At 42.9% G+C, this 13,555-nt stretch overlaps 1 protein-coding gene across 4 annotated transcripts in view; it reads left to right on the forward strand.

Moving 5' to 3' along the window:
* Positions 1-13,555, forward strand: part of SCUBE1 (signal peptide, CUB domain and EGF like domain containing 1) — a 2,199,864-nt gene that overhangs the window by 1,178,879 nt on the left and 1,007,430 nt on the right. For all 4 annotated transcript variants that reach the window (XM_078673869.1, XM_078673871.1, XM_078673868.1 and 1 more), the window contains one exon: positions 9,402-9,524. In XM_078673869.1, the coding sequence (XP_078529995.1) occupies positions 9,402-9,524 (123 nt within the window). The remainder of the gene's footprint in view (positions 1-9,401; positions 9,525-13,555) is intronic.

A 13,555-nucleotide genomic window follows, 5' to 3' on the forward strand; every position in this document is an offset into this window, starting at 1 on the left:
CGGCCTCGGATCAATTCTGGCTGAAGGTTATCCATGAAAGTAAAAATCCTAACCCGAAGCAATTCTGGTCTCTCGTAAATAGGAGTAAACAAAGTGCAAGTGGATATGGTAGTGCAAGCATTAGCGAAGCAGTCTGGAGTACGGTTTTATCTCTTCACTTCAGAGACACCAACAAAAAGGAAGCTTGCACCGATTTTGCCGGCCCCATCAACCCCATGAGATTTCTTCCGGGACTGGAGAGCTCGAGGCGGGCTCGGCCTGTAATCACACCATCTGAAGATCTGACACACAAGGAACCAATGAAATGGAGTGATACTTCACCTGAGCCCACGGTGTCACCGGATGCCTTACAAAACAAGATCTCAAGCTTCATAAGGAAAGCCAGAGCCGAAGGAGCCCCAGGCCTGAACCACCTCCCTCAAGCTATGTTCAAATCTGACGTCAGCCTAACGTCAGAATACTTGACTCCTTTATTTCTCTACTGCAGTCTAAACAACACGGTCCCAGAATCTTGGCAAGGTGCAGTCATTCACCCAATCTACAAAGGCGGGAAGAGAAATGAGCCAAAAAATTACTGAATGGTAGCATTTCTTGACGCGGAGTCTAAGTACTTTGCAAATATTCTACTGGAGGAGCTACAGGCTTGGACCGAATCAACCGCGTGCCTTCCTTTTAACCAGACGGATTTTGTAGCTAATTCCGGTACCACAACCAATTTGCTAACGCTAACCGTCTTGATGGACAAAGCGACCTGCCAACATACCCAGCTGCACTGCTGCTTTGTAGACTTCAAAGCAGCCTTCGATCGTGTGCCCAGGGGCCTGTTATGGCAGAAACTAAAATCGTGGGGCATACCACAGCCTCTTCTTCAGGCAATAATTCAACTCCACATGGAAATGTGGATAAGAATCGAGCTGGGCGAAGGCTGCCATGTTTCCAGGAAGATCCGAACTGAAACCGGCGTCAAACAAGGGTGTGCATTGGCCCCACTCCTTTTCAATTTGCTTATATCCGACCTCTCTCCAGCTCTCGACAGTGTAAACTGTCATCCTCCTCAACTCGACGGGACTCGCATCACCAACTTGCTTTACGCCGATGATCTGGTGCTTTTAAGTCACACAAAAGTGGGTCTCCAGAGGCTACTGGATGAATTGCTACTCTATACGACAAGAAACCATCTAGAGCTTAACTTGTCAAAAAACTAAACTATCTCTTTTGGGAAGCAAAAAAGGTCAACAGAAAGGTGGTACTTCAACAAATTAAAGTGAGATTCAACCCCCAGTTACAAATACCTGGGCATCTTTCTGGATACAAGAGGCTCTTTTATCAAGCACAAAGAAGCATTAAAAATCAAAGCTCTGTCGTTCGAGGTGGCCACTGCAAAATTGGCAAAACAGCTACTAGGTCCTAGCCTAACACCCATGCTGAAAGTAATGAAAGCCAAAGTAATTAACTCCCTGACGTACGGACACGAGATCACCAAGGGCACAACCAGTATACTAATAAACAAGTTAACAACAAAAATATTTAAAAGAGCCTTTGGGTTGCCAAAATCTGCCTCGCCAGCTCAAGTGAGACTTGGATTGGGACTCCAAGATCACCATGGAGTGGAGGCAGGTGCATTCGTTAAACTGTGTCATAGACTGCGCCGCGCCCGGGAGGGTTCCCTGGAGGCCCGACTCTGGCAGGAAATACAGAAATATCAGACCAGCCACAAGCATCAGCAATCCCTGGATTACAGCCTACAGTTACTAGGCGCAAAAGAGCTCTGGGATATAAATCCATCTCTCCCGGTGCTAAAGTCCGCCATCAAAAAAACCGTTAGATTGTGGTCCTTTCACTCGGACAGGGCGATACTTTCAAAGAGGAGACACGAATAGGCTGTAATGGCCAATTTTAAAGTGGGTGTTCAGCCGCTCTACTTGTCAAGCACATACGCACTTTATTGGAAACGCAAGTTTATAGCCTTGAGGATGGGAGAATGGCCCTTTCTGAAGAACAGCCCGGAATGGCGCCGGCCGGGTAGTTGCACGGAATGCAGATTGTGTGGCTACCATTCAGAAACAATGGAACATATCGTCTGTGCATGCCCTGCACTGCTCACAGCCAGACGGTCACTGTTGCGAGGCCAATGTATTATGTTGGGAGTTCGATCTTGCCGCCAAGCAATAATGGCCGCTCTCAACCCTGACAACACCAAGCTAAACATTGGGCTTTCGAAATTTGTCCATAAAGCCTCCTTGAAGCCACACTCCAATCCAAAGTCTCCCCATCATAGCAGAGCGGTCGAGTTAACAGATACACCATCCAAATGAGAGACTACAAGAATTCCAATGTACTGTATTAGAACATTATCAGATCTTAATGCCCCCCCCCGAATTTTAAGTCATTTTAAATTAATTGTTTTAAAACTTTTATCACAGTCATTTCTATTAATTAATTTTTGTCATGTTGTAAATTGTAAATGTTTTTTTAAACCAATCAAAGATTATTATTATTATTATTATTATTATCAGTGCACAGATTCCTTGACTTCGGATCTTTTAAATGGACAGAGCCAATTTCACAGAACAGGGAGGTCGTGAGGAATATGTGATTAGATGGAGTCTGTACTAAAAAAGGTGTTACTGAAGAAAAGTAACTTGTTCTTGTAATAGAAACATCTACTTGCAGACTTGTCACCTTTTGAAAAGATGGAGGTGGATCTCTGAATTGGCGTAAACCAAAAAGTTCTGTAGGACCGAGCGGGAGGAATGCCCCTCTCTGCATACCTGGCTGGCCATACTGTAGTACTTCAGGAACGTATTGAGAGACAGAGTGCTTAATTTGTAAAAAAAAAAAAAAGAATAGGATCCAGGGCCTTTGTGAAGAGGCTCTGTAGCTCCCAATACCTGTTGTCATTCCAGCACTGTCAATGACAATATCCCACTCCTACAAATGTGACAAATCTGACTAATACCAACACAATGAGAATGGCTTCGGCGGCAGGTATTAGTCCCTTTTAATGTATAGTGAATTATTATACGTTTGTTGTTGCGCTCGTTTCTAAATTAGACAGACAGGGCTATCTTGTGGAAGACTATCATTAGCACCGGAAACTACTGGCTCAAATTAAGCACTGAAACACCGATGTATCTGCCTAGCAAATGTCCAGGACGGGAACTCTGTGTGCTACTGCAGTGCTAGCCATCTTGGCTTGGTTAGAATGAGCCCATATCCTTTATGGGGCTGCTTCTTCACCAATGCATTGCAGAACTTGATGACTCCAGTGTGAGATGGCCCTTGTCTGCACGGCTTTGCCTTAATTTGCTCCCAAGATTCCCACAAAGAGCTGATCGCCCACTCGGTGTTTTCTGGTACTATCGATGTAAAAGCTCAGCGCTCTTTTCAGGTCTCAGCTATGGAGTATCTCCTCCTCTAAGGAGAGAGATAGAGTACAGAACGCCATTTAGCTGATGGTTTGACAGACATGGAACAGCATCACTACCTTTTAAGAACAGATGCCTGAGTATGCAGAACCAGCTTATCTCGGAAGGTCGTGGTATACAGCGGGGCGACACAAAGGTTGGAGCTCACTCATCTTCCGTGCCGATGTTATTGAAATTAGAAGCACAGTCTTGAAGGTGAGGAGCTGCAAAGAGAAGCTGTGCAGCGACTGTAAGGAGTGTACATAAAATTTGTGAGGACCAGGTTTAAAACTTACTGCAGCATAATAAAGGGAGAAGGAGGAAATACATGTTCACTGTCAACAGGGCACAATAAGAGTGCTAATCCCAATAGTGACAGATCGTCATCACATGTTGGATGGCTATCATAGACGGTTCCGTGAGGCAAATACACTTGCAATATGAGACCCGCAGGCTACTGAGCTTCAACCTTATTTATTTATCTTAAAGAATTTATAAAACGCGCAGCTACCCAACAGGGTTTCAGGGCGCTGAAGCGGGACAAGCGAGTGAGGAGCTCAGTTGGCATTAGGCCTGACGAAAAAAAAGGTTCTTTCGCTTTTTTCGGAAAGCAAGGAGAGATTGACAATTCCTGAGTTCTAGTGGAAAACGAACAGACTCCCATGCAAGTCAGCCGTACTCGGGGAACGGAGAAAAGAGAAAGATTGGTCGATCTTAGGTTGCGAGAGAGTCGGTAAGGCTTGACAAAATTAAGTATGTATACGGGGCCAGACCGCGCTGAGCTCTAAACATGTAGTAGAGGGCCTTAAACTCGATACGCCTACTAAACCTGAGCCAGTAAAGTTGATGGAGCAGAGGGGAAGCAGAGGCGTGCCAAGGCAACCTAAAAAGTAGGCGGGCTGCCGCATTCTCAATGAGCTGGAGACGATGCACAGAGGTCTTGTCCGCACCTAGATACAGCACATTACCATAATCATCTGGAGATCACCATGGCCTGCAGAACAGTCCTCTGAGCAGCCAATGGAATTAGCCAAATAATTTTCTTTAACCACTTGAGGCCAGCAAAGCAGGCTGAGGTAACTCCCGAGATCTGAGCAGCGAGGGAGAGCTTGCTATCGATGGAAATACCCAGGTTCTTAACCTAGGGAACAGGGGTAGGCAAGGGTCCCAAAGAGATTGGCTGGCTCCCCAGAGCTCAGGATTGTTCCCCAAGATGAGAACCTCAGTCTTAGAACCATTCAGCTTTAAATCATTTCTGGACATCCACAGTGAGAAGTTACGGAGACTAAGTTTAAGTAAGGAAGGATCCTGGTGTTGAGCTGGTGACAAAGAGAAAGTAATCTGTGTATCGTCAGCATATGAAAGGATGGTCAACCAATATTTTTCTGCAATGTCTGCCAAAGGGTGAACGTAGAGATTGAAAAGCAGAGGACTTAAAATAGATCCCTGTGGAACTCCAGATGTTAAGGCAACGGGTCTAGATTTAGCAGTGTGAGAGAAAACTTGAAAGGAGCGATCCTTTAAAAACTAAATCAACCACCGCAACCTTGTATGGAACCAATGGATTTACCCCAATCACAATTCATGATGATGTGTACAGTGACAAAGAGGTGCAGAAGCTGGAAGAGGGTGAGATATCTCAAGATCAGTCAGTCACGGGGCAGGAATGGGATGACTATATCTTCCCACTAACTGCATCACTCACCCCACTTTGTAGTAGTTCCTATCCAGAAGACATTTGAGGTTTTCACGTGCTTTGGACCAAGCTTGAAATGATTTGACCTTCCTGTACCTGTGAAGCAAACAAAATGTTTCCATATGATTTCAAAGACTCTCGAAGAAAATCAGTCAAATACATCCCTATAGTACATCACATTTGGGAGGAAGGTTTAAAGCTTATCAAAAAAACAATTTTGGTTGCAGGAGTAATTCCTCGCCTTGATAAAAAACAATATAAGGCTCCAGGCAGCTCCACTACATGTCTAATCGGACACCCATGCCCAGACACGGTAGTGATATGTTCGGAACAAACCATAACAACACCCTATTAACAAACCGTAACTCTGGCCCGTCTTTGCTAATTCCCCCTTCTGTGAATGAACTGGAGTGGTGCTGGAATACTGTGTGCATGCCTGCTGTGGATAGTAATAGAGATGCTGTGCTAGATATTCGCCCTGTGCCATGCATATACCCCTCTATATAGGAGACTTAGATCTTGGCATTTAAAACTATTAGTGCCCTGCTAGTTCAGATTGTTATATATATCACTTGTTGCAGATACATTAAGGAAAGAAGCAATGTCTCCTGTTCCTGTTTACATTACTGTATGTGATATGCTAGCCCATTAGGACATTGTGTATCAATTACTTGAATTATTGTACGGTGCTGCAATTGTGATATATGTTATACTCCTGCAAAAACTTGGGGCAGGACTATTGCAAAAAACATTTGTGTTGATTTGAATTATTTGGTCAGAAATTAGTTTATGCCCACTGGAGCAATACCTGTGTATAACTATGGAATATAAGCCCAGTGGGGCACATTTCGCTTTTGGGTAATATGCACAATAGTTGACCTGAATGAGGAATTGTTTCAAACAAATACACAAAAATGCAGGAGTTGAATTATGAATATCTTGTATAGAATAACCTCAATACTACATGTACTGTTGTAAACATTCAAAGATGTCTGCCAGTATTCATTTGATTTACCAGTGTTTGGGACAGGTAGTCCTACCTTTATTTTTATTGTTTAAACACTAGATAATGGAGGCATTCAGCAAACTGAATTTACCCGTGACCAAGGTGCGGCTGCACCAAAACGTGTCGGGTGGTTGTTGACGCTGTTTGTTATGAATAAATAACACGCATTAAGGAGTTGGGCTTGAGCTTTGCTTTTTTATTATAAAATAGCAACTGTTGGAATATTGGAGGGGTCGCTCCCTCGCTCGAAGCCCGCCGTCGTTGGAGGCTGGAGGATCGGCGAAAACTGCTTTGGAATATATATATATATATATATATATTCACTGAAAGAACCATAGGTTTCAGGCCTTATATAGTTAGGAATTAGCATTTTAAAAACCTTGCAAATTCACTGAAAAAAACCATAGGTTTCAGGCCTTATATAGTTAGGAATTAGCATTTAAAAAACCTTTGAAATTCACTGAAATAAACATAGGTTTCAGGCCTTTTATAGTTAGGAATTAGCTTTTAAAAAACCTTTGAAATTCACTCAAAAAACTAGTTTTAGGGGGCCTGGGGGATCCTTGTGGGACCCCCTGAGCAGGCCTAGGGGGTCAGGGTGTTTCTACCCTGCCCCCTTTTTGAGTTCTACACGTTTGTTTTTCTGCTTTCCTGTGCCTCAGTCTACCGGGCTGCCAACAATTTCTGTTCTGGAGGGTTGACAGACATTGGCAGCCAATCAGAATGCAGCTCGTACTCGGGAAGGTACAGAGTACAGTAAGCTTACAGTAAGCTTATATAGATATATACATTTTTTCAAATTCAATTTTCTCAATAACTACTGGAGGGATTTACACCATTTAAACAAAAGGCCCTACTGCATACCAGTCCCTACCATTTTGCCACGTTTGGTGTAATTCCGTTCAGCGGTTCGGGCTGTAGCCGTGTCTAATCGTCCTATGGAAAATAACATGGGGAAAACACGTTTTGGGACCCCCCTTTTTTCTCAGCCCCCACTTGACGAATCCCCCCAAAACTTTCAGGGAAGGAGCGGAGCGGGCCATCTTCTTCGAGAAATTCGCAGAGATTCATCAACCGGCGCCAAAGTTATTCCCAATAGAATGTTGCGGATTTCCTATGGAAACTAGGTCCTAACTATATATACCTACTGGCGACCACCAGTAGGTAATATATATATGGTAACCATGGCCAATATTTAGATAGATGATCGCCTGAACACTTATTATATTTAAATAGCAGTATAGAATTATTATATTCCAATTCGGATGTTAACATTTCTTGACTTCTGAAATGTGCGTTTTTATAAATATGAATGAAACCACAGATTGATTGTTGATGACATATTTCTTCCTTCTGATATCTGAATTACAAAGAATCTGATGAATAAGATTACAAGAAATTATCAAATGTGGAAATAAACACACTGTAATTTTTAAACGTATTCATGCATAATGAACGAAACCTTAAATTATATTAACAAAGGCCAGTCAGTTTTCAGTTGACCACAAGTTGAATAGGTAAAATATTTAATATTGAGGCGAATATTAAAACATGTGCTTGCGTACAATTACCCCCCTCTCCAACCCCAAGCACAATAGACAATATCAACAATCAAAAGGAAGATCTACTTAGCACGTAAACAGCGGCCAGACCGAACATACTGCTACGCAAACAAATGATGGCTGGAATGCTGAATGAATCCTACATTCACCCCCAGTCAAGAGATCTGGGTTAAATCCATCATTCTTTTGCTCACCATGCCACCCCAGTTTATGAAAGCACGAAACCTGTCGTAGGATGCTTGTTTCCAGACCAGGGAGGACCTGGCCTGGCAGTTTGGGCTGGACTGTTCCCATTGGGCGCAGGGTTAAGATTTGCGTATGGCTGGGTCCAAACTGGAATGGCATGGTGAGCAAAACAACGATGGATTTAGGCCCAGATCTCTGTACTGGGTGAATGTATGACATTGTTCTGCATTCTGTCCATCAATTGTCTTTTTGCATTTGTCAGACCGAACATACAGCATCCCCGTAACAGGGCCACAAATTAAAAGCAAAAGCCAGGGAATAACAAACGGAAAAGGAAGTGAAATAGCTGCTGGTGACGAGCAGGAAACCATTTTGAAAAAAATATTTGCAATTCCATAGGTCGCGCAATTAAATTCGAGATCTATGCCATTGTAAAGAAGTAGCCGCCATTGTCCGAGCTGCTTGACAAGAAAAAGCGGGCATGGCGCGCTGAATGTAAGCAAAGCACGTCGTGTCTGCAGTAAGAGAAACACAATAAAGAAAATAGTGCTTGCAAGACTAAATAACACATACCATGTAACAACCGAAGTAAAAGAGCCAGTCGTCATGGGAGGTTACAAATGAAGACACGACGGTACTAAGGAGGAACTAACAAGCCTCTTTATAAATCAGAAGTCGGCATTTACAAAGGACAGTGACACAAGCCAATGACAAATATGGGTGGCGAGTGGGCGGGGCTTCTATTCCATACTCCACTACAACAAGTCTCGTAGAGCAACGCATGCGCATTGACTCTAGGCTCTACCAAATCTCGCAGAGCAGCGCACCGACTAAAATTGCCTGATGCTGTCTGGTGTTAGTCACGTGCCATCCACTGACAGAGCCAGCCAGACTGTGGAGAAATGAGTACACTGAAAGGAGCTTGCCCTTCCAACAATTACCGGCTGCATATTTAAGTGACGTGATTTACAAAACAAAAGTGGAGAATACCTCACTTCACTTACTCTTTGCTGCAATTTAAAGCTGGTGAGCGCAGCAATTCAAATAGGGCGGCTCGTGGCCTCAATCATGAGTAGTACTCAGATTCTCCCGCGGGCTGCAGAATGCCGGGCGGGCGGGCTTCATTCAGGCTCACTGTCCTCAGCAAAGGCTGGATTGTGGTGTGCTGCTCTGGTGGTAGGCTATCGAGCCTGGATTCCACTCCATCCGGCAGCGCCGCGGTTGGTTCAGTTACTACCAGCTGGCCGCCGCCAGTGGGGTGACAGTCGGGTGGGTCTGGTCACGAGATGAGATTCATTTTAGATTTATGGTGAGTATGCCAGTATGTTTTTGGTGTGATGACTCTTCTGTTGTCAGAATGGCTGATGTGTGCCCTATGGACGGCCCTCTGTTCAAATGATCTGATTAACCCGTATTGGGGTATTATTTCCATACATTGTACAGCTGTAATAGTGGTCTTTGTTTCCCAATAAAACTGTCTGAAAATGAAAAAAAAAAACAATAACGTCATCTGAACTACCTGTCTTTTTCTGTTTTTCTCCTAGACATTGACGAGTGTTTAGTGAATAATGGCGGTTGTGATCATTTTTGTCGAAACACTGTGGGCAGTTTTGAGTGCAGCTGTCAGAAAGGGTATAAACTTCTCACTGATGAACGCACCTGCCAAGGTAAACGTGTTTTTGCATGTTGCATTTTCCACAAAGCACATTCAGAAATGACTGCACGGATATACCAGTATGACTGATGTGGTTACTTCCGGTTGCTGGGCAATGAGTCTTAGCAGCACATTTATTTTTGTTAAAAAATATGATTAATGTTAGACACAAATCTTTGGTTTATTTGATAAGATTATTCAGAGTAGCAGTTTCTAGAGAAGATTGATTTATCCACCGAAGAATGATGTTTCAAGAGAAGAAAGCTTTTTTTCTTACACTATTATCCCAAATCTTGTGAGTTTACCAAATATATCATAAATACACCATGTAGAAAAACGTTTACCTGTATATAAGCCACCCCTAGGAACACTAGCAAACAGATTAATGAAATCGATTATTTAACTCAGATTAAAAAACATAAGAACATTCCTGTCATAGCCTTAAAAGGAAGCATTGGCAAAGCTAATTGGTCTAGTGGTGAAACAAGAATGTGAAAAAAGAAATTATTCTAACCTGCAGAAATGGTGAAGCCAATTCGTTTCTTGGAGTAAAGGTTTGATAAATTATGAACTTTTAATGTTTGTGAGATCTGTGTTAAAACTGTATTCCTTCAAAGAAAGAGATAACCAGAATAGTAGCAGTGGACAGTCATCTAAAGTATGTCACTGTTGTACTGTTCCAAGATGGCCGTCACATTTAGAAGCAATCCGATGGCTTTCTTGGAAAAGTGCAATAATGATAGACTATAAAGAGTACTATTCCATGATGGCTTAAGCAGTTTGCAAGAATTTGCTAACAAAACAGCGGTGGGGGGCCATTTTTGGAAGGATATTGTATATAGTCTTGTCATTGTTTCAGCATTCCAAAATGGTCTCTGCATTTAGAACCAACACGATAGGCAAACGTGATTCACTCAATGAATGCATTGCACATTGGATTAGGAAATGCAGTCATTTTTAGATATTTCCACTACACTAACAATTTTTCAAGAGCTGTTATTTTTTGCTTACATGCCACACTATTCAAAAGATATCTTGTAACTTGGCACATTTCACCAGCCACTGGTGCATTTTACCATGAATTGGTGCATTTACCCTCCACTGATGCATTTAAACATCCTTATGTCTTGGGGGTTAACTGTGGCAAGTGCATTTGGTGTTCGTTTGATGAACGCTGCAAAGTTACTACTTGAATTTCCATGGTAACTCGTCCGACACATTATTGCATGCTCACACTTTTTCACATTAAGTCAGTATGCATATATGTGATGTACTCATAAGTAAATCACATTACACACACAAAAAATCCCCTGTAACATGGATACATTGCCATGTTCACTTTACTTGTGTATCCATTATGATTCTTTTTAGTCATAGGTCTGTCTCATGCTAGGAAAAATCTTTGTGAATAGATCCCTGACTGAGCACCAGAAGAAAACTCAAGGGTCTGCAGTTCAATGAATTTCTTCTTACTTGATGTGTAGAGTCAGTCATTGGAGATGAAAATGTGAAAGTTGAGATGGAAATATAGGTGTTCCTAAGGAATACATATTACACTTTCCAGAACGTTGATTGCATAGGTAAGCCATGGTAAATGGCATGCATCTTAAAAGTCACAACTGTGGGGGCGTGGCTGTGAAAAGTTGGCCTGGCATATGCTGTACACTATTCTAGTGGGCACCTTGCACCAGTCCAAACGACCCCTATTGATGGTAGGTTTAAAGACAACCTTTATAGAAAGCTATCCTAGTAGTAGCTGTGGAGAGCAGCCTTCAGACTAAGGGGTCGATTATGATGGCGGACGGACTTGCGTCCGTCCGCCACCCCTGAGTAAGAGGGACCGTCCGCATGGGCAGCGGTGGTCCCTCTTTGGCAATTTGGATGTGACCACCACCCTGGCGGTCACATCCTGTATTCTTTACATTGCGGCGGGTGCTGCTTGAAGCAGCACCCGCCGCAATGTAAAAAATGACAACAGTGCATTTGCATGCACAAAGCGGCAGGCACCGCGTGGGCGGTGCCTGCCGCTTCGTGCACGCAAAGGCAGGGGGGGTACCATAGGTACCCCACTGCCGTTGTTTAGACCTGCACTCCTTATGTACTCCCAACATTTTTTGAACTATAAACAATGTTTAATTTGGGTAGGGAATGCCCTGCTGAGGGTTGTCCCCACAACCCTGTCAGAAAACTGCACTGTCGAGGCTTGGAAGAATCCAAGTCTGCAGGGTTCCCCACCTTAGTCCCTAAGGTTTCTATGTATGTATACTTATTTAGTGCAACAGTTAATTAAACATTTTTCAATAAAGTAACCCAATAAACAATTTTGTATTCATAACAATTTATGTACTCATATTGAAGTTTTGTGATTTAAAAGAAATATACACATGTTTGAATCACATTCAAGTTGCAATGAAAAAGCCACGTGCTGTGGTTTACCAAATTAATACAACAATTCAAATAATAATTCCCAATGCATTTCGGGTTTCGTTCAACCCTTCCTCAGGGGTTTTCATTTGTTGAATTAAATAAAAAAATCTGTGACTTGAGATGCCAGGGCTTGATTTAAAAAAGTAGTGCATGCGGGAACTGAACCCACATATGTTTAAACTGACGAATACTCAATCACGTTTGTTTATTTTAGTAACAGGTATGACTCCTCGAAGGTCTCTCGAGTTCAAATGGCGGTGGTGGATTAACAGAGTTGATTATCCGGTATGTTTTCCAAACTGCCGCGTTCCCGACGTGCTGAACTTGCTTCGTAAACAATATGTTAATTATTTTAAACCTCCCGAATCTGTTAGAAAACGTGAAGACTCGATGGTGCTGACTTCCGGTGTGACACTTCCGGTGACACTTCCGGTGTGACACACCGGAAGTCAGCACCATCGAGTCTTCACGTTTTCTAACAGATTCGGGAGGTTTAAAATAATTAACATATTGTTTACGAATCACGAAGCAAGTTCAGCACGTCGGGAACGCGGCAGTTTGGAAAACATACCGGATAATCAACTCTGTTAATCCACCACCGCCATTTGAACTCGAGAGACCTTCGAGCAGTCATACCTGTTACTAAAGTAAACAAACGTGATTGAGTATTCGTCAGTTTAAACATATGTGGGTTCAGTTCCCGCATGCACTACATTTTTAAATCAAGCCCTGGCATCTCAAGTCACAGATTTTTTTATTTAATTCAACAAATGAAAACCCCTGAGGAAGGGTTCAACGAAACCCGAAATGCATTGGGAATTATTATTTGAATTGTATTAATTTGGTAAACCACAGCATGTGGTTTTTTCATTGCAACTTGAATGTGATTCAAACATGTGTATATTTATTTTAAATCACAAAACTTGAATACAAGTACATAAATTGTTATGAATACAAAATTGTTTATTGGGTTACTTTATTGAAAAATGATTAATTAACTGATGCACTAAATAAGTATACATACATAGAAACCTTAGGGACTAAGGTGGAGAACCCTGCAGACTTGGATTCTTCCAAGCCTCGACAGCACCATAGGTACCCCCCATGTGCACCCCCCTTCACCCCTGGGGGCACGCAACGGGCCCCCAAACAAAAGTCCGTATGCCTTTCCACGGCGGAAATGCCGCAGTGGAAAGGCATGGAACAGCAGACATCCTAATATGCCTGGCGGTCTCTGATAGACACCGCCAGACATGTTAGAGCTTTTCCGCCGCGGTCAGAAGGCGACTGCGGCGGAAAATCGGCGAACGGTCTTCCTGACCCCCCAGCCATCCTAATCTGGCGGGTGGTCTTTGAAGTCTCCACAGCGGTTTTTCCGCATCCTCCGGGCCGGCGGATACTTCCGCCGGCCCGGAGGATGCGGAAAAACCGCTATCATAATCGGCCCCAAAGTCTTGAAGGAATGTAAAGCAGCTTGTTTTACCAGTCTATAATCTCCTGAATGACCAAATGAAAGGAGAACCACACCCGGTATATATAAAATATATATGTATTTATTCTAAACACACCCCTCTACTCTCTTTATGAGGCTAGAGGTAAAAGTACACAAGTTAAACT

This window comes from Lissotriton helveticus, chromosome 1_1 (genome assembly GCF_964261635.1).
Source record: "Lissotriton helveticus chromosome 1_1, aLisHel1.1, whole genome shotgun sequence".
NCBI lineage: Eukaryota > Metazoa > Chordata > Amphibia > Caudata > Salamandridae > Lissotriton > Lissotriton helveticus.